The sequence below is a fragment of the Lissotriton helveticus genome, chromosome 2_1 (assembly GCF_964261635.1).
Source record: "Lissotriton helveticus chromosome 2_1, aLisHel1.1, whole genome shotgun sequence".
NCBI lineage: Eukaryota > Metazoa > Chordata > Amphibia > Caudata > Salamandridae > Lissotriton > Lissotriton helveticus.
The window spans coordinates 124,742,403-124,767,771 of NC_136059.1; the positions used below are offsets into that span (position 1 = coordinate 124,742,403).

The 25,369-nt window shown below is 43.2% G+C and overlaps 1 protein-coding gene across 1 annotated transcript in view; it reads left to right on the forward strand.

Moving 5' to 3' along the window:
• LOC144820071 (uncharacterized) overlaps positions 1-25,369 on the forward strand; it is an 85,347-nt gene that overhangs the window by 46,898 nt on the left and 13,080 nt on the right. Inside the window, exons 4-5 of the mRNA XM_078677725.1 lie at positions 9,031-9,121; positions 21,784-22,113. Of these exons, the coding sequence (XP_078533851.1) occupies positions 9,031-9,121; positions 21,784-22,113 (421 nt within the window). The remainder of the gene's footprint in view (positions 1-9,030; positions 9,122-21,783; positions 22,114-25,369) is intronic.

The following is a 25,369-nucleotide window of genomic DNA, read 5'->3' on the forward strand; positions in this document are numbered from 1 at the left end:
CTCCCTAAAATAAATGACAACCAAGGAAATACTACCTAAGGCTTGATATAGTGAATGTAAATCTAACAACCAATTGAAAACAAATCAAAATATCTGATAACCACAGAAACCAACCTAAGCACCCTTGAACTAAATGTGCCTCAACTTCTAGTACTAACTCATGAAATTTATTAATGTAGGGACATGTCTGTGAAATAAAAACGACAAAGGGCCTAAACGAGGCCTACCTACTTCGGTCAACTTAAGAAACTAACCTAAGCACCCTTGAACTAAATGTGCCTCAACTTCTAGTAATAACTCATGAAATCTATTAATGTAGGGACATGTCTGTGAAGTAAAAATAACAAAGGGCCTAAATGAGGCCTACCTACTTCGGTCAACTTAAGAAAGGATTTGGTAAAGTCTGACAAATAACATAACAAAGGGTCCTCAATGTCTGGGCAACTATTACTAGTAAATCTAGGACATGACCTAACTAAATGACACACCTCCCGGGACAACTTAAAGTCTAGGGTGACCACCCTTGGAACTAATCCCACTGCTCCAATTAAAAGTTGATGGATCAAAGTAAAAGTGTAATAACAGGAAAACAAGGATAACCCCATTCCTACAAAATAGCTGGTGTAGCACTATGCATATCAAGCAAGAAATCAGAAACAGTGATCTAATTGTGGTGCATATACTCTTCTAAAAGATAATTCAGACATAGTCTGTCCAGAAATCCCTATAGCTAAAATAGCTGAATCAGAAACTTAAACTTGAAAGACTAAGTGATAGGAGACCATGCCAAAGTCAATAGGCAAAGGTCATAAGTCATCTAACTCAGGAAACAGTGTGCACCTAATCCCTCTGTATCAATCTGTGGAACACATGTGTGCACCATCATGCAGAACACTATAACACTACTTTCCCTTCATTGGCAAAACTGTTTTACAGAAAACAGGAAAACTATCCAATAGGTGAAAGATAAACAAGTGTAAAGTCAATCTGTAATAGCATAGTATACTAAGATCAAAATATCATGTATCACAGGGCATCAGATTACTAAAGCAGGTCACTAATTATATACTGCACCCTATGACTTTCAAACAAAATCATTTGCATAATCATTAAACCAAAGGCCAAATTATGAATGTGGCACTGCATCTTTCAAACTGAAAAATCAAAAGCATAAACAGGACTGCAAATTTAACATTATCATTGGGGCCTGTTTGTGGTAACTGCAAAGAGTGGCATAATGTCCATCTGAAATAGAAACATGGGAAAAAATGCAAGACTCAAGAATGCAGGCCAAGGAATTACATTGTAGACTCCTTTCATAAAGGAGCATCATCATAACCAATTACAAATGGGTTTCCATTTTTCAAACACAGAACTATTGACTTTGTCACAAAAAAATTTTTTTTTAGGGGGGAATCCAAACATGATTATCAAAAGTTCAGTTAATGTACAAGTTCTCTTCTGTAGGAATCCATCGTTGGTTTCTCCTTAGGAAAACAGTTCATTCGTGTAGGCCACGACCCTCCGTCTTCATCTGCATCCGGTGCCAATGAAGCACACCCTCCCGTCTGGTCAGCCTGGTACGTCTGCTTCTAATCCTGGATTCAGCCTCAGGGGGGGGGTTGGGAAGGGCAACACTCATCCAAAAATAACAAAGCCCATCACTCCAAAATAAGAAAGTCACACTCATACAGGGCCCCCATAGATCAGCAATCTGGAACGAAAAACACGTATCATCAATCTTGCTAAAACAGATTTTCCATTCAAAAAAGCACCCCAAGTGCTTTTCATTTCTGTAAGAAGAAAACCTCCTAATTCCTGAAAAGAACTCTCTAAATCCAAGGGATGATTTGAACACTCTCTTTAAATTTGTTTGGGCAAAATCCCAATTTTTTTTTTTTTTACACAAGTCAGAAGGGCTGGGGCCCAGTCACTCCTCACTCCTTTGAGAAACAGCCCCTCCCTCTAAAAGATGGTCGCGCTCAGAGTTTTGAACCAGCTCCAACCATAACAAGCAGGAGCCGAGCTTCGCTGCAATGCTCGCACAAGGCCCCCACCATCTGGTCTGAGGACGGGCCTGAGTTATCTCGTTCAAGGTTACAACAACAATTTCTGCTTTGTGGAGTTTCTCACACATTTTTAAATGAAACTCCACCCAGCTGGTATTTTACCTTTTCTCCTTTCAGACAAGCACCGTATTTCTCTAACTAATGTAATCAAGTTCTTAAGCTATTATTTTTTCTATAGCCATATGAAAAGTTAACCAACATTCAAAAGACGGCATTCTGCACTAAAGCAATTTTAAACTGATGTAAGGGATGTGAGTGTATTAAAGTCAAAATCAAAATAGAACCTCATAGCCACCCTTGACTGTATACACGAACATCAAACAATTCTGTCATAACGGTTCACTATTTGCTGAAAGGGAAAAAATATTAGAACAACAATGCATGCAGACACATTTCATTTTTTATAACATGTGAAACACCATCAAATTAAACAAGGGGCAACATATAATTTTGCATTGCATAACCAAGAATTCATAATTAAGTGAGCAAACTTTTCCATTCTACCTATAAAAAGGGCCAGATTCATCATTTCATTTAAAAGCACACGGTTGCATTTCACCAATTAAAGCACATTCTACAGTGAAATAATTTCATTTCCACAACCGAAGATTGCACCATCTGTGCACAGCTGAAAACGACCAAAACACCCCCTCGCATTCCGACAGGTTGATGTACACCTCCGAGTCAAACTCATTAAATCATGTGTACAAAGGGAATACACACAGAAACCCGTGGATGCATTCCAAACAGTACGTAAAAATGAACACTGCTGTCTCAATTCAAGATATTAACCCTTTGGCAGCTGAAACCTAAGCCTTCCCCGAGCGCTGCAGACACAAGGGAAAGTCCCAGGACTAATCTCTCACGTTCTCACATAACAGTCGAGCTCCTTTCAAAAACACATTTTCTCCCCCAACAGACAGAAAGGATCCGACCCTTCCCTGCTCAATGGAACAAACTATTCACCAATCTCAAGCACAAAGCGCTACACACAAGGCACACAAGCCTTAGTTAGAAGGCGCTATGCACAAGATCCTTAAAAAGCTACTCGCAAGTCAGAAGCACAAGGCGCAATTCACAAATAATTCAACTAGTCACCCACAAAGCGCTATGCACATGGATTCAACAAACTATTCACCAATCTCAAGCACAAAGCGCTACACACAAGGCACACAAGCCTTAGTTAGAAGGCGCTATGCACAAGATCCTTAAAAAGCTACTCACAAGTCAGAAGCACAAGGCGCAATTCAGAAATAATTCAACTAGTCACTCACAAAGCGCTATGCACATGGATTCAACAAACTATTCACACATCCGAAGCACAAAGCGCTATGCACATGGTCGTAAGAAGCCACTCATACATGTTAAGCACAAGGCGCTATTCACAAGAAACACAATGATAACACGCTATTCAGAGGCCAAATATACAAGGCACTACAGACCATATTTACAAGGCGCTACAGACCACATGTACAAGATTCAAAAGCCGTAATCACAAGGCGCTATCCACAAAGATTCAAAAGCCTTAACCACAAGGCGCTATCTACAAAGTTTCAAAAGCCTTAATCACAAGGCGCTATCTACAAAGTTTCAAAAGCCTTAATCACAAGGCGCTATTTACAAGATTTTCAGCAAGTTATATCACAGAATACATTTCACACTTCACAGCATAAGTAAATGCAGCAAGCAATGTGATAAGCAATGTACAAGCCTTTTTCATACACAAATGCACAATCTCATCAACACCAAAATGTAATTGGCTCCCACACACACAGTCACCCTTCCAGCCTGACAGTCCAAACACCAAGATGAAAAGCATTTCTCCTACACTGCATAAGTCAGATGCCATGATGTACCGCAATCTCCCTACACTCCAACTGTTCAAGCCAATAGGTCAGGGACCACACCTCACCATGCAATTCACAGACTGTTCACAGATGTCAAATTTTCAAAGGATTTTCACACAGGTGAACGTAAACGGTTCGTGACGCCAAATGTTCTGCTTGGGTTCTCAGATTAGATAGAACCAGCTCATCAGAGCCTTACTAACCCAGCCAGAACGTTACCCTCTGTCCCTACCTAGGACCTATTCACAACAGGTATCTACCCCCTAAGGACAGGGAATTCCTAAGATACATACCATGTACCTCCTATATTATTAGCAATCAGTGGCCTCGCGGTCCCATTCGAACCCAGACTTCTCTACCCAGACGGCAGTATCAGAATCGGCGATCTCGCGGTCCCATACGAACCCAGACCTCTCTACCCAGACGGCAGTATCAGAATCGGTGATCTCGCGGTCCCATACGAACCCAGACCTCTCTACCCAGACGGCAGTATCAGAATCGGCGGCCTCGCGGTCCCATTCGAACCCAGACCTCTCTACCCAGACGGCAGTATCAGAATCGGCGATCTCGCGGTCCCATACGAACCCAGATCTCTCTACCCAGACGGCAGTATCAGCATCGGCGATCTCGCGGTCTCATACAGACCCAGACAACCTACCCAGACGTCAGCATCAGAATCGGCGGCCTCGCGGTCCCATTCGAACCCAGACCTCTCTACCCAGACGGCAGTATCAGAATCGGCGATCTCGCGGTCCCATACGAACCCAGATCTCTCTACCCAGACGGCAGTATCAGAATCGGCGATCTCGCGGTCCCATACGAACCCAGATCTCTCTACCCAGACGGCAGTATCAGAATCGGCGATCTCGCGGTCTCATACAGACCCAGACAACCTACCCAGACGGCAGCATCAGAATCGGCGGCCTCGCGGTCCCATTCGAACCCAGACCTCTCTACCCAGACGGCAGTATCAGAATCGGCGGCCTCGCGGTCCCATTCGAACCCAGACCTCTCTACCCAGACGGCAGTATCAGAATCGGCGATCTCGCGGTCTCATACAGACCCAGACAACCTACCCAGACGGCAGCATCAGAATCGGCGATCTCGCGGTCCCATACGAACCCAGACCTCTCTAACCAGACGGCAGTATCAGAATCGGCGGCCTCGCGGTCCCATTCGAACCCAGACCTCTCTACCCAGACGGCAGTATCAGAATCGGCGATCTCGCGGTCCCATACGAACCCAGATCTCTCTACCCAGACGGCAGTATCAGAATCGGCGATCTCGCGGTCTCATACAGACCCAGACAACCTACCCAGACGGCAGCATCAGAATCGGCGGCCTCGCGGTCCCATTAGAACCCAGACCTCTCTACCCAGACGGCAGTATCAGAATCGGCGATCTCGCGGTCCCATACGAACCCAGATCTCTCTACCCAGACGGCAGTATCAGAATTGGCGATCTCGCGGTCTCATACAGACCCAGACAACCTACCCAGACGGCAGCATCAGCGGCGATCTCGCGGTCTCAAACAGACCCAGACAACCTACCCAGACGGCAGCATCAGCGGCGATCTCGCGGTCTCATACAGACCCAGACAACCTACCCAGACGGCAGCATCAGCGGCGATCTCGCGGTCTCATACAGACCCAGACAACCTACCCAGACGGCAGCATCAGCGGCGATCTCGCGGTCTCATACAGACCCAGACAACCTACCCAGACGGCAGCATCAGCGGCGATCTCGCGGTCTCATACAGACCCAGACAACCTACCCAGACGACAGCATATCCTATGATTACCATTACATAAAGGGATCAGTCTCACTATTCATCAGGGGTATAGTACTACAATATTCTGGATCACACAATAGTTGCAAAATTAGATGATGTACAACATGTTCTCTAATTCAAGGGGCTCCCCTCTCCCTTATTCAGTTACCACTTGCCTGATCAGGGTTAGCATCTGTTCACATAGCAGCATCTGACTAGAAGAACAGGTTACCCTCTCATACAAGAACACACGGCACATGTCGGTTCACTAAGAACTGGGGTATCTTTATTACCTGGCAGTATCAGTGTCCTATGATTACCATTACATAAAGGGATCAGTCTCACTATTCATCAGGGGTATAGTACTACATTATTCTGGATCACACAATAGTTGCCAATTTAGGTAATGTACAGCGTAGTCGTTAATTCAAGGGGCTCCTCTCTCCCTTATTCAGTTACCACTTACCTGATCAGGGTTAGCATCTGTTCACATAGCAGCATCTGACTAGAAGAATAGGTTACCCTCTCATACAAGAACACACGGCACATGTCGGTTCACTAAGAACTGGGGTACTTTATTTCCCATTACAATAAACAAACATATAACACCATACTACAACACATAATAGACACATACACAGTTCTGCCGGGTCTCTGTAAAGACCACATCCTCACCTAACTAACAGGGACTGTAAATAGACTGCACACCGCTGAAAGGAAAAGGATTAGTAATAATGATTCATGGGAACTAACATAACAGGACAGATATCACCTGATTAGTATGGAGTCTTGTTCTAGCTGTCATCTGGATTCCTCCCTCGTCTGTGATTCTCCTCTGCACTCTTGGACATGCATCTGCGCTGATCACTCTGCACTGGACACCTCTCCCCCACGAACTGTCTCCGCCTTCCAGCTTCAGTCTAATTGTTTCTGCCGCTCTGATAACCGTTCGCTCCACTAGCTTCTTCATTCTGTCTGATTATCTCTGTTCAAATATCCAATTCACTCAAGCTGCTCTCACAGATTAGTATAACTTTAGTCTCTTCCAAAAGGCATCACCTCAGACTCCAGCTGATCACAACTCCTCCGGATAAGTAACTACTTCTAACTGCTGTCTTCAGCTCCAAACATTGCTTCATCTCTCTCTGTTCAGAACACCATCTACTCACAACTGCTTCTAGTTTCTCTCTCTCTGGTTCCAGCTCACTGGCTGTCTGTCTTCCCTCTGTTCCAAGCATCCACCGTCTCTTCTCCCCTGCTCCATCTCCTCTCCTTCTGCACTCTAACGCTCTCTGTTCCAATCCACGACTGCACTCCTTCCAACCCAAAGTCCTTCTCCCTGACTCCGCCTCTGCACTTCACTAATATGGAATGCTGTCTCCTCATGGAAAGTTCCTGCCATCAGCCTGCCGCCCTCCAAATTCCTGTACCACTCCGTGCCAAGGACGCACCCCCAGCTGGCCAGCCCGATGTTGCGTCTTCAACATAGAGAAAAATACAATCCTTCGACAAGGGCCGGCCTGAACCGGTTCTCTCCAAGCGAACAACACCTCATAACTAAAACATCACCTTTACCCTGCAAGGATCTCGGTCTGTAGGGACAGAAAGCAAAATGGAGTTTCTCTAGTTCTGGGCCTTGTAGGCCTGAGAAGGATGAAATAACACCTAGCTCTGTCAGAGTACATACACAAACCATACCAATATGTAATATAAAGTCAAGACAACAGGATCCACCCTCTACTATAGGTAGAATCATGAAAGGACACATAATTATGTCAAAGCCAATAGGCAATAGATGGATTAGAGTCAACAATAAGGGATCTATCATCATATTAAGCAGCTATCCTCTAGTTTATGCTTCTAGGTATGGCAAAAAGGCCTTAAAAGGACCAACACAAGGCAAGAATAGAGCTTCAGGATGGTAGCAAGCTTAAAGTCACCATCACTCATAAATAGAGCCCAAAAATCGAGCAGAACATCTTCCTACTCGTAATTACCCACCCATTACTGTATCATCTATTATTCCTTCACTCACTAAACCTTCATCCACCCACATCTGGCCACATTTATACATCCATTGACTTATCCCTAAGCATTTATCATCAACTCTCACCCATACACATGTATATCAACCAACATCAAGACATATATGTATTAATTCACTATGTAACCACATGCATTGATCTACCCACCCATTATTATATGCACTTGCAGCTAATGGACCATCTATTTATCCTTGTATTCAAGAAACAATTCCTCTATCTGAACATATCATGCATGGGCCCATATGTGTATTGTCTGACTGCATTTGTGTTCAGGGGTGTATATTTTTGTCCCCATTGTGTGTGTGCCTATGTGCCTATATGTGTATCCAACTAAATCCAACAACTTACACCTGGTAATACAAAACAACACATAGACTAAAAACAAAACTGACCTATTGGCTTTGCCAATACTTAGATTTTAGCATTGAGCACACTTTGGGAGTGCATTTGTTTCCTTGCTCGTTATTTTGCTTGTTCTTCTGCCTCCCACACCTGGTCTTATACCCTTCGCTTCCCCCTTTCCATATTCATATTTATTGAATTTTCATGAAGGGTTTGCAGCTGATAACTGATTTTGGGCTGCTCACTTCCATTTGATGCACTGTTACTGGCACATAACATATATGCACAAATATTTGCACATCAATGGCATCTTTAAATGGGCAATATTTCATAAACAAAACATTGCAACACTGTTGTTCATGCTTGTGCATGCATCATGATGTGTGGTGACATGCGAAAAGCAACGAAAATAACACTGTCAAAGCATATAGCTAGACTTTTATCAGCAACATTGGCTTTGCCAGGGCTAGTTCATATTTTATTCCAATTACTATACTCAAGAGGTGTTTATTCAAAATGAAATCCATTTTTAACCTCTTGGCCGCGGCGGTAATTCCGAAGCAGCGCTGGGGGGTAGGGTGGGCCGCGCAGCGCCACCGTGCCTGTGACGGAACCACTCCGTCATGAGCCACGGGCCCGCTGTGCTTGTGACGGAGTGGGTCCGTCACGGCCCCACCCGCTCAATAAAACCACCGCGCAGGCGGGGAATCGTGGCAGCACCGTGATAGAGACACTCAGTCACCAGCACAGCGCGTCCGTGGCTCGTGACGGAGTGGTTCCGTCATGAGCGCTCAAGGGGTTAATAAGTGAACAGCTACACAGAATGTAGCTGTATAACTTCTATAATTTCAATAAAATCATAAGCATATACTAATAATGTACATAGGTAGAGTTCTATAACATATGCAATGTTGTTTAAAGTCAAAATAAACATCTTTTATTTTTTAGCTCTCAAGGTGCTGCCTTTCTGGAAAAAACACAATATACAAATCCTGCTGATGATGTGCCTCATTCTGCTGGCATCATGCATAGGAATAGGGTCACAATGTAAGTATTCAAAGACCTATCTGATGTGTATCTCATACAGTCACCAATCCAAAACATACTCACTGTTAATAATTCACAGTACATGGAAAATGTACAATGACATCTGAAATGTTGAAATCCAACACAACACAGGGGATCCTTAACATGTTGGTTTCAAGAGTGCTGTGCACATAGGAATGTCTATACTGTTTGCCTCAATACCTGTAATTAAATCTTTCATTTCTTTTCACCTGCATTAGTTTGAAGGTTGAAATTAAACTATTCATCTTTTTACAAATCATCATTTTACAAGAGAGACACGTATAGGTAAAAGAAAATGGTCCTTTAGGAAATACAAAGATGAAATAGATTTAATATTCAAAGTCCTTTTTATGAGACTAAGGAAGAATTTCCCAATGGCTGCAAATTGCTGATGACTTCTGATTCCAAATGTTAATGAAACATGTTCAATGCAATATCCAAAGATGATCTGTATGTCTGTATGCATCTTTTGGTATTTCTATAGCACAAATGTAATGGATCAGTGTACACGGGGCAGGCCCGGGGTGGGTATAAATATTGACTGGTAGAAGTGGCAGGCTAAAGTTATATTTCTTTGACTGGGTAAGACATATTCTTATGAGAAATTGTTATCTGTGAAGATATGAATTTTCAGTTTCTGCCCAAATTATAAGTCAATAGGAATGATTTAATTCCTGTGTAAATGAGGTACACAAGTTGTGTTTTCTGGTTTTATCCTTCTTGCAGTATTTAGTTTCAATCTGACAAAGTCAGTGCTCCATGTCTGACATTAGCCTCCAGACATGTTTAGTTGGTAGGGGTCTCAGTACAGATGCCATCCTTGTACAGGATGCAGCATGTTATAAAGATGATCTGGGCCTGCATGAGGAACCAGTGTAGCCCATTTATTGTGTTGGTGATATGGTTTAATTTCTTTAGAGGGTTGCCGAGATGAGTGTGTGTGACCTGACAGCCTTAGGGTGGTCTTCCCCCAACATTGTGCCTCCCGCCCTTTACTTTTTCTGACCTCGTTTTCGCTGACTTTAGGACTCCAACACACTTTGTCACTATTAATCAGTGCTAAAGTGCTTGGGCTCGCCTCCCTGAACATGATAATATTGGTTCATCCTCAAGTGGCATATTACTTTACATATAAGTCCCAAGTAAAGTGCACTACACCTGCCCAGGCCTTAAATTTAATTCTACCAGTGGACCTGCAGCACTGATTGTACCACCCACATAAATAGCCCCTTGACCATGTCTCAGACATACCACTGCAGAGCCTGTGTGAAGTTTCACAATGCCATGTTGACATGACAAGTAAGCCCTCTTGCCAAGCCTTAACCGTCCTTTTTTTTATACATATGTCACCCCTAAGGTAGGCCCTGTATACCTGACAGGGCAGGATGATATGTGGATTAAAAGCGGTACTTGCACTTTACATGTCTTTGCAGTGGTAAAAACTCCCAATTTCATTTTTTTTCACTATTGGAACGCCTCGCCCGTAGGATAACATTGGGCTTACCTTATTTCATCTTTTAAGTGTAACTCCTAATTGTGAAGAAATCAACTTTTCAGATTGAGTCTCACTGTACTGACAAGTTAAAATCACTACTTATGGTGAAGTTGGATGTTAGATGCCAGTTTAGCAAATGCCACTTTTAAACAGTTTTTATCAAAACATGCTCCTGACTGATGACTTATTGAGGCTCTTTGTTTATTAATTAGATTTAGACACACAAAACCTCTATGCAGTTACGGTCCACTGCATTGGACAGATTAACACGGATGAGAATAATTTATTAATAATCTAACCAGACCTGCAGAATACCGGTACACTGGCAAACACAAGCCTCATAACGGAAATTTGATTTTATCCTAAAATTATACAGATATTATCCAGTCCCTGAAGAGAAACCCCAATAACTGATGAAGGGGATCGAAGCACATTACCGGTTTTTCCTCCCGGGATATAAATAGAATAAGATTGATCTATGCGGAGTCAATTGTGAAAAATGTGTTTGCCCTCATAGACATAAAATGTTTACCCAGTAGGCCTCAGCCTAGACAACCACATAAACTAATAGTATTGAAACAACTCACATATAAGGCTGTCATGTCTAAAGATGACTGGTTAATGTTCAAATGTTAATTTGTTTTTGCTGACAATGTTTGTTTAATTCTATGTTGAGCAATGTATTTGTATTTTCAATGTATGTCTTAGGTAGTCGATCTTTTTAAAGGACATGCTTTAATAATGTTCAATCATCAACTGGAATACAAATAGGCCTTGAAGGCACATTATACTAAAATCCAGGATGACAAAAGATGCTATCTAAAAGCTAAAACTGAGACATCTGGCAACAAAGGCAAGGAGATCTTTAAAATTGTGAAAGACTTCTCTGCCCATCATCTGTTGCTAGGGCTATTCCCCTATCTCTCTAATGGACCAACCAACTTGCATATTTCTTTAATGACAAAATCATGAACATTCAAGACTCCTTCTCTAGGGGGTCTCTTTTGAGTCAGGACCATGCCAACAATTCAGCCCCTGTGGCGTTACCCGTCTCTATGGTCAGCCTGACTCTTGTACAGTTCCCTCTGCTTCAACCTGAGGTATCCTTGGATATCATCAATAGTCTGAAGTCAGGGTCCCCCTCTGACCCTCGCCCAGCTAAACTGTTGGCCTCAGTGGCCACATCTGTTAACCCTGTTGCAAATAAGATACTTAACTCATCCTTTGTGGCAGGCCATGTGCCTGGTTTTTGGAAATGTGCTAAAATTCTCCTTTTACTGAAGAATCCCTCTGCTGACTCCTCAATGTCTTAAAAGGGGGTGGTGATGGACAGAGTATCTGAATTAAGCAGAACACTCCTACCCAGTCAAAAGATCAGGGCTTGATCTATCACCGTTTTTTAGCTCACTGCACCATCCCAGTTCAGAACCTGGCTACATGCAAATTAGTCTGACCCTGGCCCAGTGCATCATGGGAACAGGGCAGACCAAACTACCAAGCCAATTCTTTACTGGAAAGGAAACAAGCTTCCGGGGACCGGTTTCTGGCATTACAGCCGTCTTTGGCCCGGCTTGCTTGAATCCTGATGGTGCAGTGAGCAAGGGACTCACATCTGAGCATACCCTTCCACACTTGTGGTGGCCAAAACGATTCAAAAGGGGGTGGTGATGGACAGAGTATCTGAATTAAGCAGAACATTCCTACCCAGTCAAAAGATCAGGGTTTGATCCATCACCGTTTTTAGCTCACTGCACCATCCCAGACAATAGGTAATAGTGATATAGGTCTGTAATGTGCTGACTCCTCAATGTCAGCACATTACAGACCTATATCACTATTACCTATTGCCTGTAAGGCCCTAGAGAAATATGTTGATTCAGTGATTTCTGATTATGCTGAGAAATTCAGCTCCTACACCAGAGCCAGTCGGGTTTCAATTTCAGAGCCAACTATAGTACAGAGACTGCCCTGCTCGAAGTCTCTGAGCTCATTAAGGAGAAGCTGGATCAAGGTGGTAAAACCATTGTGATTTTATTAGATCTCTCTGTGGCATTTGATACCATGCCGCACTTGAGACTCCTGAACAGGCTACAGGACTGTGGAATAGGCGGCACTGTCTTGAATTGGTTTTCCTCCTTCCTAGAGGATAGATGCCAGGAAGTCTAGACCCCCCCCCTTTGTGGCCCCATCCCAAGTTTGAAAGTAGGAGTTCCTCAGGGCTCGATACTAAGTTCCACATTGTTTAAGCTATATATGTCTCCCTTGGCTCCACTGGCAGAATAATGATCTCTTAGGCTGATGACACACAGCTCCTATTTAACTGCGACAAGGGAGCCAACTATGGAGGTGACAAGATCACCTCCTCTCTCTCGAAAGTGTTCTCATGGTTGAGGAATAACCAGTTAAAATGTAAGGTCATCTTCTTTGGCTCCCCTCATGGGGATGAGTGGAAACGCTGTTGGCCATCGGATATGTCACCCCTTCTTCCGCTCTTAGCACTGCCACAAATCTGGGTGTCCTGATGGACAGCACCCTCTCAATGAGATATGAAGTCCAGTCTGTAGCAGGCACCTGTTTTGGGATTCTTCCAATGCTAAGAAAATGTCTCCCCCCTTTTCCCTCTTGAACATAGGAGCACGTAGTCTGGGCATTGATTACTTCAAGACTGGACTACGTTAACGTCCTGTACCTAGGCCTCCCTGAATATTTGTTCATCCGCTTGCAGGTGGTCCAGAAGGCAGCCGCCAGAGCGGTCTTTTTGCTCAAACCTAGGACTCATATTTGCCCTCACATAAAGGCCTTGCACTGGATCCCTGTAAAAAAAAAGAGATCAGTTTTAAGGCCCTGCAGGGAAACAGACTGGAGTATCTCAGAAAGAGAGTCATGCACTATGTGCTACCAAGAACCCTGAGGTCCTCCACATTTATCATGGCATCCGTCCCTAGGATATACCGCTCCCATTCTAGCTGTCGCTCTCTTCTGTTACTTGGAGCCAACACCTGGGACATTCTTCCTTTGACTATCAGAAAAGAGTCTGACCTAACTGTTTCTAGGAAAATGCTTAAAACCGGGCTTTTCCGTAATTAACGTCCAGCCCCCCCCTTTCTTTGGGGGAAGAAATGGGTTTGATAGTCTTTTCAGCGCCAGGACACTCTTTTGTGATTAGCTGCGCGCTCCACAAATGCTCTTTCATTCATTCATTCATTCATATGCTTGTCAGTCTCTTCAGCCAAGTGGTGCCTCCCCTGCCCTGGACCCTCAGAAGTGGACCTAGCCGTTTGCTCCAGTGCTACTGAAGCACCGTCCGAGAGCAGAATCAACGCTTCAAATCTTTTGCGGGAACTGGCCAGGTGCATCACATTCAGAATCGCTGCATCGCATCCAGAAGTGGAAGTCCAAAATCAACACATCACTGCCACAGTATGTAGAAGATCAACATACTGCCCTTCCAGCATGGATTAACCAGACACATTGCCTTTGGAACCACCACGCTCAGAACTGGTTCTTTGCTCAGCAGAACAGATCCATCACCACAGTTAAGGGAAGAAATCCAACACAACACTCCAACTGTGTGAAGTTCATTAACACATCTCATGCTGAGACAAGGATTAATGTATTTGTGCTGGGTGTGGCCTGCATGGGTCCTATAGCTGGTCTAAACTCTATTTCAGGTGGCCCAAACCCTTGACTTTGTCCCAGTCCAGCACAACCAATTAACTCTTAGAGCGCTATTTGTTTCTAAGCTCTAATTTTGTGTTTAAAAAATTCATATCACTACTTCTACTGGATGGATGTTTCTCATTTTGGTCTTGTTTTTTTTCATAACATCATAATCTATTTTCTCATCTTGTGTGGAATTGTTATACAAATCTGTTGCACTTTGCCTCTTAAGTTAAGCCTGATTGCTTTGTGCCAAGCTACCCGAATGTGAGCACAGGAGAACTTAGGTTGTGTTCCTGCTTGGACATGATGCATACCTTTGCCAACCAGGAACCCAATTTCTAACATTGCTGATCAGCGGTGAGGATAGGGCTTGTGTTCATGCAGTGCCATACCGTAGATAGGTATAAACTACCCATCCATATCCAAGACCATTTTGAATTTTATTAATTTTTCCCTGCTTTGCCTTTTAATTCATCCTCTACATTATGTCTATAGCTGGTTCTGCAACTGGAGCCATGGAGCTTGAGCTGGCCAAGCTAGAGGATTACAGAGTGGCTCAGTTGAAATGTGTTTGCAAGGAGATGGGGGTAAATGCCCAGAGAGCCACCAAGAAGGTGGAATTTCAAAAGCCTTGAGAGCCTGGGCAGAATTCCTCTCTCTGGAGAGTGATGAGATGAGAGAGCCTGCGAACGGCTCTTCTGAGTAGCGAACCTGCAACATTTGAGGGCTACATCCTGAACTTTGAGCTCCCTGTGAGAGCAGTAGGCAGTGTCGCCTGTGGCCGATGCACAAAAAAGCTGAGTGCGAGGAGGGAGGAGAGAGAATTAAAGCTACAGATGGACAAATACTAAATGGAAGCTGTAGATTACAAGGCTGATTGGGAAGACAAACAGGCCAAGGCTGACAAAGACTTTGCAGAGAAGAAACTATTTTTGGCTTACAAACTGAGACTAAACGAGCTGAACATCAAGGCCAAATGCAACATGAATAATTGATAGACAGAATGCTGAACAATATCATACATTCACCCCAGTACAGAGATCTGGGCCTAAATCCATTGTTTTATTGCTCACCATGCCATTCCAGTTTGGACCCACCATATGCAAATCAGTCTCGACCCTGGACCCAATTAGAACAGTCCAGCCCGACCTGCCGGGCCAGGTCCTCCCTGGACTGGAAACAAGCATCTTAGGAGCAGTTTCGGGGTTTCACCCCTCATCAGCCAGGCCAGCTTTACTCCAGTGGCAAGGAGAGCACTGGACCAACGTCTGGGTATACCCGTCCCACTCGGGGTGACAAATACAAAAAGAACAGTTGATGGACAGAAAGCAGAGCAGTGTCAGACATTCACCCCAGCACAGAGATCTGAGCCTAAATCCATCATTTCTTTTGCTTACCATGCCATTCACAGTTTGGACCCAGCCATATGCAAATCAGTCATGACCCTGCGCCCACTGGGAAGAGTCCAGCCTGAACTGCCAGGCCAGGTCCTCCCAGGACTGGAAACAAGCATCCTAGGACCGGTTTCAGGGTTTCACCCCTAATCAGCCATGATAGCTTGCCTCCAGTGGCATGGAGATCACAGGACCCACATCTGGACATACCCGTCTCACTCAGGGTGACAAATGCAAAAAGAACAATTGATGGACAGAATGCAGAACAATGTCATACATTCACCCCTGGACAGAGATCTGGGCCTAAATCCATAGTTTTTTTGCTCACCATGCCATTCCACTTTTGACCCAGCCATATGCAAATCAGTCTTGACCTCACGCCAAATAGGAACAGTCCATCCAGCCTGAACTGCCAGGCCAGGTCCTCCCTGGACTGGAAACAAGAATCCTAGGACTGGTTTTGTGGTTTCACCCCCTCATCAGCTAGGATAGCTTGACTCCAGTGGCATGGAGAGCACGGGACCCAAGTCTTGGCATACCCATCCCTTTCGGGGTGACAAATGTAAAAAGAACAATTGATGGACAGAATGTAGAACAATGTCATACATTCACCCCAGTACAGAGATCGGGCCTAAATCCATTGTTTTTTTGCTCTCCATGTCATTCCAGTTGGACCCAGCCACATGCAAATCAGTCTTAACCCTGCGCACAATGGGAACAGTCAAATCAGAAAAGCCAGGCCAGGAAAGAATCATCCTAGGACCGGTTTTGGGATTATGCTTTGTTTGCCCTAAGTTGGTAGGGTATGCCCAGACGTGGGTCCCTTGCTCACTTTAACACTGGATTCAAGCTAGCCTGGCTGATGAGGGCTGTTAGCCCGAAACCAGTCACAGGATGCTTGTTTCTGGTCCAGGGGAGACATGGCTTGGCAGTTCGGGTTGGACTGTTCCTATGAGCCATATGGTCAAGACTGATTTGCATATAGCTGTGTCTGAACTGGGGTGGCGAAGTGAGCCAAATAACGATGATGGATTCAACCTAGATCTGAGACTGGGGGTGAGTGTCTGAAAAGTGTCAGCGCTCCGTCCATCATCTCCTTGTGTTTGCTTTGTTCGTCCTAAGTTGGCAGGCTATGCCCAGACAAGGGGTCCCTTGCTCACTTTGCCACTGGATTCACGCTAACCTGGCTGATGAGGGCTGTTAGCCGGAAACAGGTCCCAGGATGCTTTGTTCCGGTCCAGGGAAGGCATGGCTTTTCAGTTCGAGCTGGATCTGAGACTGGGGGTGAGTGTCTGAAAAGTGTCAGCGCTCCGTCCATCATCTCCTTGTATTTGCTTTGTTCGTCCTAAGTTGGCAGGGTATGCCCAGACATGGGTCCCTTGCTCACTTTGCCACTGAATTCACGCTAACCTGGCTGATGAGGGCTGTTAGCCTGAAACAGGTCCCAGGATGCTTTGTTCCGGTCCAGGGAAGGCATGGCTTTTCAGTTCGAGCTGGACTGATCCAGTGAATACACCTAACAGTAGTTTCAGGGTAAAGATCACTTAAAAATGTGTAATCGATCACATCAAGTTTGGAGTTATAAGCAATAATGAATAAGCAATAATAAATCTGTGAAAGGAAAAAGAAAAAAGTGAAGAAGCCCTTCAATCAAAAAACAATATTTTCAATATCAAAAAGTTATTATTTATTCTACATGGTACAAAAACTTCTAAAATAGCTACGCTCAAGACAGGGTGCTGGTATACAAAAAAAATATCACAAACCAGACAAGTGGCAAACAAAAACATTATATGTTACATTAAAGGAACAACATAAACATAAATATTGTGTCCTTAAATAAGTTTCTGCCACAAAAATGCGTCGATGGAAAGCCCTGGTTATCGCCCCCACTTGGGGTGGGAAAACCGGCAGGAAAACCTAGGAAGACAAGGAGGTGTGCCCACCTTTGCCAAGATCATCCCTCAGGTGGAGGAGGCAAAGTTGAGCACACTTTTCAGTCCCCTTCATCATAAAGATGAGAGTACATCTCAAAGCAGGGCTAGGCCAATGCCTCATCCCACAGGAGGGTGGTATAATAGCAGGTGTATTCACCTCATGGAAGGTGCCCATATGCCCTACCTGCTACTCCCTTAAAATATCCCCAAAATATAGTATTTAGGTTGCTGCCCCAGACCTAGACCGCTGGTGGTGTATGTTTGGTGCTGCTTTGTGACCCCCCCTGTGCTTGCTCTCACCCTCAAGGTTTGCTACTGCAGCTAACTTACTGACCTGCAAGCAGTGTGACTTCGAGCACCCCCAGTCTCCATTGAAACCGATTAGACCAACTCTGATTTTGACCTCTGCACCCAGCCACTCCTGCGCCACTGGTGGTGCAGTGCTGGTACTTAGCGAGCTTTGCTCCTTGCTGATCTTTGGGCCTGAAAACTGATATAGTAAGCTGCTTACCTACCTTTGTAACCACATTATTGTTATTCTTTTTGAAAGTGAAAAGTATTTTTATTTAATAACGTACTTACCTCATTGCATTGATCTTGATCTTAAAATGTAGTTAAATAAAGTACAAACAGAGCTTAGTTTTACAAAATTGGTCTGAATCTCCTTCTTGAGTTGTGTGTCCATTATTGATCACTATTAATACATGTCTTACACTCCTCTGTGATAGGCTGAAGGCTGCTCACCTGCACTACTAGAGCACTTTGGGTTTTACTTTGTGCCCTATACACTTTTGGGGAACCCATGGACTGTATAACCACCTAATGGCAAACCATATGCAGAACCAGCTTCTTAGACTCTATATCTATTCTACACAGTTGCACCGGCACCTGGTTCACAGTAAGCTTACTGACTGCAGGAAGCAACTTGGTGAGGAGGTTGACCTCCGGGGTGGCACCAGAGTGTCTAAAAAGCTCTCTGGGGGGGCCACCCACAAAGGTAGCTAGGGTTCCCAACAGAAGAAAAAGGGATGAGAACAATTAAATAGAAGTAATTCTCAAAAGGCCACCAAAATAATTCACATGGGAGTATTGCCAACTAGTTCCAGTCAAATCCAAAGAAGAGCGTGTTCTTTGACCATAAGGCAGGGAGATTAGTACCCCAATGAACAGAGTGCTTTAAGCATGGTCACTCTAAGGACAACTCCAAATGTCTGTCAAAAGCCCAAATGCCTTCCAATACTTTCAAGTATAGACAGTAGATCACCATTAATGGGCGATGGGTGCCTTCCAATTCTTCCAAGTATAGAAAGTGGGTCACCATTAATGGGCGATGGGTGCCTTCCAATACTTCCAAGTATAGACAGTGGGTCACCATGAATGGGAAATGGGTGGAGGCTTTGTGAAACACAGGAACCAGCATGATACCTGTCAAGTGTCAGCTGGTGTATGCAGAGCCGGTCCTCTCAAACATATTTCACCAAATCTTAGTCAGTGACAATTTGAGAGTACCAATGGCTCTGGTAATCTTTGAATGAAGGGGGTCTCAGGTTCTCTGTAAGTTGCTGTGAGCCCACTCATGCCGGTAGAATGTAGGGTAGGCAGTGACCTGGAGCATGCTTCCTGGGGATAGGTAGAGCTCAAGTCTCACTTGGAGATGATGGGATTGCCTGAGCGGGTCTTCATGAACCACACAAGCCATGGCTGCCCGGAAATGGAGTCAATGAAGTCTGGATTTAGGAAAAATGAATCAGACTTCTGCCAAGGTAATGGGCAAGGGGTGCATGACACCAGTCCCTGAAGTTCCCACAGTGAAAGTAGATAGGATCCCTGAGGAGGAAGCTCTTGAGGAAATCGGAGAGGACATTTCTAACCTAGGTGAGCAGGGCTCAGGTCCCCTGACTTCTCCAAGGAATTTATGGTGCAGACAGATGCTTCAGAGTACGGCATCGGGCAGTGTTAGCATAGCTGTCAGTCAGTCAAGAGCGTTAATTGGGTGAGTAGACATCAAAAGGCAGAACATAAATACATATATACGAACATTGTCAAAAGGATAAAATGATAAAGTCCAATTCATAAGTTTAGTAATTCGAGCATGGAGCCATTGAATTTGCGTACAATATTGTTTGTGATTTATAACAAATTAGAGATAAAGTTCAGCACCCTATGTTTGCTTTAAATCCTAATAGTGAGATACTGTGGACAATATTTGATATTTCAAAACTCTGGCTTTGTTTTGCTGATGAAAGAACATGGCTGCATATTTAGTAGAAAATCTAAGAGCATGGAGCTGTGTCAAATGTGTAAATATTGAAAATAGTTCTACACCACCGGAGCACATAAAAAAGTCATGCCCCTGTGGCGATAGGGGCTTGTAAATATGCCCCATGATTTTTACCTTGTTTTTTGCACTACAATTAATTTTATTTGTAGAAAGAAAAGATTTGGCCCTTCAAGATCCCAAAAAGTATGTTTAACATATGATAACCATAGCATATTAGCAGCATTATCTTGCCTTAAACAATAGGTATACGTTGAGAGTTCAATCTTCAGCCACAATAACAGCGAGGCAAAATGGACTAAATCGCTTCACCATTGAGTAGCAGGGAAAACTTGGACAGAGTTCTAAAGCCAGCAAACATATAAGATCCAGCAAAAATGAAAAAACTCTAAGGGGGGGCCATGCAGAAAAGATGAGTTTCCTACAATCATAAAATCCGCACTTAAAAAAAATCTGTGAAAGCCTTTCTCACAACCTTGCTAAATTTCCCTACATACACCTTTGTTAGCAAAGTAAACATAGACAAAGAGGAACGAAACAAACTCTATTTACAATGGACATTGATGATCAATCTGCAGTTTGTCTATGTGCAGAATTATTGCACTAATATATTAGAAATTTACAAAATATGTGCACACATTTACTAAACATCCATACATTCTATTTCATCCATAATCCATAATTTGTCCCCATGAAATATTTTGATCAAAACGATTATAATAATAATTGCTGGATTTTGCTTTTAAGGGTGCTTCGCATAAAACGGGTAAAGGAGGCAATTCTTGTGATATGGATCACAAAAAAGTATGGATTATTATATGGTGTGGTCATGCAACCTCACCTTGCAAAAAAGAAATAATTCTGTATCAAACTCCAGTCAGGATCATCTGTAAGTCCTTAGCTCAGTCCTGGGTAGCTGTGGTTTTATCAAAGAAACATGTGTAAAGGATTAAAGTACCAAAACAGTGAATAAGAAGACAATACAAATCTACCACTTAATTATAAAAATAGATTGTATTTTTGTGTTTAAATAGGCAGCTCTGCTCAACAACAAACATCTACTTGAATCGGTTTTATTGCACTGATTCTTTTGATACCTTAAAGTGCTGTACTTAGTAGTCTCGTTTGTAAGTTACTGCTGCCGAGTTCGCAATGAGACTTCTAGCCATGCTACATGAAAAGTTAGAATGCCGGGTTTTTACAGTCATGACATTAAACATGAAAGTTGAAATATTAAAAAGGAATGTTTAGGCTATACCATTGGTTTAAAAGGCAAATACGAGTAAGCACTTTAAAAACTGCTTTTCTACTTTTCAATGGCAGACTGGGAGGCAAGCTCTGTTTTGTCACACTCTTGGGGGCACTAAAAGTGGTGCAGTTCATGAGAGAACCCCTGATATAATTTACTAGGACGTAAAAAGTCAGTACATGTAAGTTAACTTATGTTAAATGTCTGTAAACCAATTAGATATACACCCTTTTAAGGGTCTGACCACTGTCACTGAGGGTTCATTAACAGGGCTCACTGAACTTTAAGGGTAAAAAAAACCAGCAGCATCAGTCCAAAGGTTTTGGGGTAATTATGCAAAAAAAGGCATTTTCTTTCATGGTTTCTGTATTTTTAATATACTTACCAGTTGCTAGCGTTACATGCCGAAAAAATGCAGCATCTACATATCTGAAATTGGTTTGATGCATAAAGATATATTGTGTGGGCCTGTGTATAGTTAAAAAGAGCATCAGATGAGTTCTCCTTTACATTTGTGTTATTATTGTGAAAGTTAGATTTTGTGATATTGAATGATGTTGTGAATATTATTTTAAGATGAGAAACACACATCAGAGAAACATAACAGCAAACTTTCAATGCCCAGTCTTTCAGATGTACAAGAACAACCAGAGACAAATCAGCAACCTTATACAAATTATAGAGATGATGAATTCGACAATGCAAATTGAGCAGCAAAGTTGCCAGGAGGCTCACCTAGCAAGTAACCTATCAGCTACACAGATGATAATCAATTGCACTAGCTTGTTGCATATCAGTTGGGAAAAACAGGAACTATCAAAACGAGAATTGCAAAATGCTACAGAAAAAGGTAAACAAATGGAAACTAAGCTGAACAAAATGGAAACACGACTGGAAGAAGTGGAAAGCCCACTAAATAAAGCAAGACAACTTCTAGATGACTATGAGGATACAGGTATTTATTTCTCGAGTTTTAAATTTTAGCTCATAATATTATGGTTAATTATGGTGAAGACAGGGACATTCTGCTTTTGGGAGAACTCATTTTATTCAACATTCAAAAGGACTACCTATTCTTATGACTCTTGATACATGTGTACATTACCTACATTTTATTGAACATTTAAGTATTCATTCATTTTTTTTAATTTCACATCCATAGCATCTTGAACAGAAACCTTCCACTAAAGAAACACGGCACATAGCACAGTGATAGATAACATTGTAGATGTTCAACCAAAGTGATCAGGTGTGGTGTGGGTGATTAGTCAGTGTGGATGTCAAAGCCATAAGCACATTGAGGACTACAACTTTGACTTGTGAATCCTAAAGGTGAAAAATATATATATTTACAGCAAAACAGGTTCAGAGTTTACTTACTTACAGTGGTGACTAGTGAGTAGGACAGTAGTCATATGTGGCCTCCTAGTTACAAAAGATAATGTTTCAGTTAAAGTTGAATGCCTACATCGAATGGCTTGCAAAAACATTGTTTAGTAGGTAATCCAGTGTAAATAAAAGAGATTGCCAAAAGCCTCGGGGGTGTTGTTATGCCCTCACCAGTGGACCCTGACTGTTAAAGGACCCCGGAGGACCGACGCTGCAGCCAGTCTCCCGCCGCCGCATTCTCTGTCATCTGAGTGCCGCCGCGGTAGAGAGGAGAGCTGAACAGGTGGGACTTCAATCCCCAGCACCCTCAGCGGCCGGAAGCCGCGCACCGCAAGATCGCGCCAGGTGGTGCATAAAGACCAGCGCTACTCCCGGCAGAGCAGGGGAGATTGCCAAAAGCCACGGGGGTGTTGTTGTGCCCTCACCAGTGGACCCTGACTGTTAAAGGACCCCGGAGGACCGACGCTGCAGCCAGTCTCCCGCCGCCGCATTCTCTGTCATCTGAGTGCCGCCGCGGTAGAGAGGAGAGCTGAACAGGTGGGACTTCAATCCCCAGCACCCTCAGCGGCCGGAAGCCGCACACCGCAAGATCGCGCCAGGTGGCGCATAAAGACCAGCGCTACTCCCTGCGCGGCGGGAGCAGCCCGGGAGAAGCCCGGGACAAGGGCGGGGCCGTCTGCAGCCGTCAGCGGCCAGAAGAGGCCGGGCCGGGCCACCTCCCCAACAATACTTCTTCCAAGGTATTCATTTTTTAAAATAATTCTGGCAGGTTTTGTGCCCCATTGCAATTTAAGCCAAAAGTATTTTTTTTTAAAACGTTTTGGGGCCTTGGGGGGGGTCAGGGTGTTTCTACCCTGCCCCCTTTTCTTGATTTTAAATGCTTTTTCAACTATTGTGTTGTGACTCGGTTCTACTGAGTCACAAGATGGCTGCCAACACTTCCTGATTCAGAGTGTTGGCAGCCAATCACAGTGAAGCTCGTGGTCGGGAGAATTCGTGAATCCACCGCTGCCCTAGATATCAAAACGTTTTCTTTTTCGAATTTCTCAGGAACTACTGAACACAATTTTACCATTTTTGGTATAATTCCTTTTAGCAGTTCGGGCTGCAGCTGTGTCTAAAGTTTCCTATGGAAAATTACATGGGGAAAGCAAGTTTTGGAACACCCATTTTTTATCAGCCTCCACTTATTAAATCACCCCCAAACTTTCAAGACAGGAGCTGACCGGAGCGGGCCACTTGTTTTGAACATTTGGTGAAGATTTATCAACTGGCGCAAAAGATATTGAGAAAACAAGAAATGTTTTTCCTATGGAAACTTGGTCCTAACTATAACTATCTACTGGCGACTGCCAGTAGATAATATTACATTTTATATACGTATGTTTACAATTTTTAAATTACTTTTATTTGTTATGTTTGGTAAAATGTATATTAAATCAAATTTATTTTTTAAGTACATTTTATTATTTAATATATTTAATATTATTTTTTATAAACATATTCAAATCAATATTTTGACCAACTATATTTTTACATCAACATTTATAGCTCGATATTTGTGTATGGGGATGTTTTGAGGGTCAATTTTTTATGAGTGGACCGAAGTATGCCTATGTGGCTGATACAAACAGTGCACTACACTAGTTGACCAGTGTGGACTATGGTGAGATGATGTGGCCTCATGCAACTGTGCGCCCTAGAACTATGACTAAAAGAAAACCCTACACTCTCTCCCATGCTAGACAAGGGAATTAAGCCAGACTAGCAATGGCAAGTTTCCTGAAGGAGGGCAAACTCCATCGCAACACTTAAGGCCAGATTATCATAGAATTGCATTGCCCATGAGTCACACATGAGTCGCAAGGGTAATGCAATTCAAAAATCTGATTTACCAAGCAATGTAAGACACCTTTTGTTGACTGTGAAACATAGGAATGCGCCAAAATGCCATGCCTTCCCAGGGGAGGCACAATATCTGTATCTCTCCGTTTTGTTTCCTATTTTTACGTGTGCTGCTTTCCTGTGTTCTTTTCCATTCAAAAACAATCCTGGGGGCAAAGGTGCCTGCATTGATGATAGGCAGCAAATTAGGCCCCAGTGCAAGCAGAAATCAGTAATGCACCATATATTGGTAAATATGGCGCATTCCTGCCCTCTCTCTTTCACAAAGCGCATTGCAGGTGGCTGACTTCCTGCATTGCATTGCTATAAAAATTGATTGATCTGGCCAAAGTTCATAACAATGGACTAGTACTCGGGGGAAGGAACTCTGACATCACTATATATATATTAGACTACCTTAGACTAAGACACACAAGTACGCACATAAGTGTCTACCTTTCCTGGTGAGCCCCAAGATTTCACTACACTCATGCAGATGATACTGCACTCACAAGTTAGAGCCTGAATTTCCTATCTGTATAAGCCATAGAAGGGATAAAATACTCCCTCTTGTACATTATAATCATATTGCAAGTCACAGAAGAGTTATGATTCTGAACTCTGAGATGGCTTGAAATATCCTTATCCTTATCATGTACATCAGTGGGCACTCTATCCAATATAATACATGGGCACACCATCACCTTTCCCACCAACCACTTAAAACCTTGGTGCATAGCTCTTTCATATGAGAGACCTTTTTTTCTAACTAAGAGTGCAAAATATAAAGATAGTCTCACTGCTTGCCTTGTGAGCTATTAGCGTAAATCGGAATAAAGAAACGTTTTATTTTCATTGCTTTAAAATTTCACCTTGTCGACTAGCAGCAGGTATTGTAACATTAAAATTTTACTGTAATAAGTTAAAATAGCTGTGTT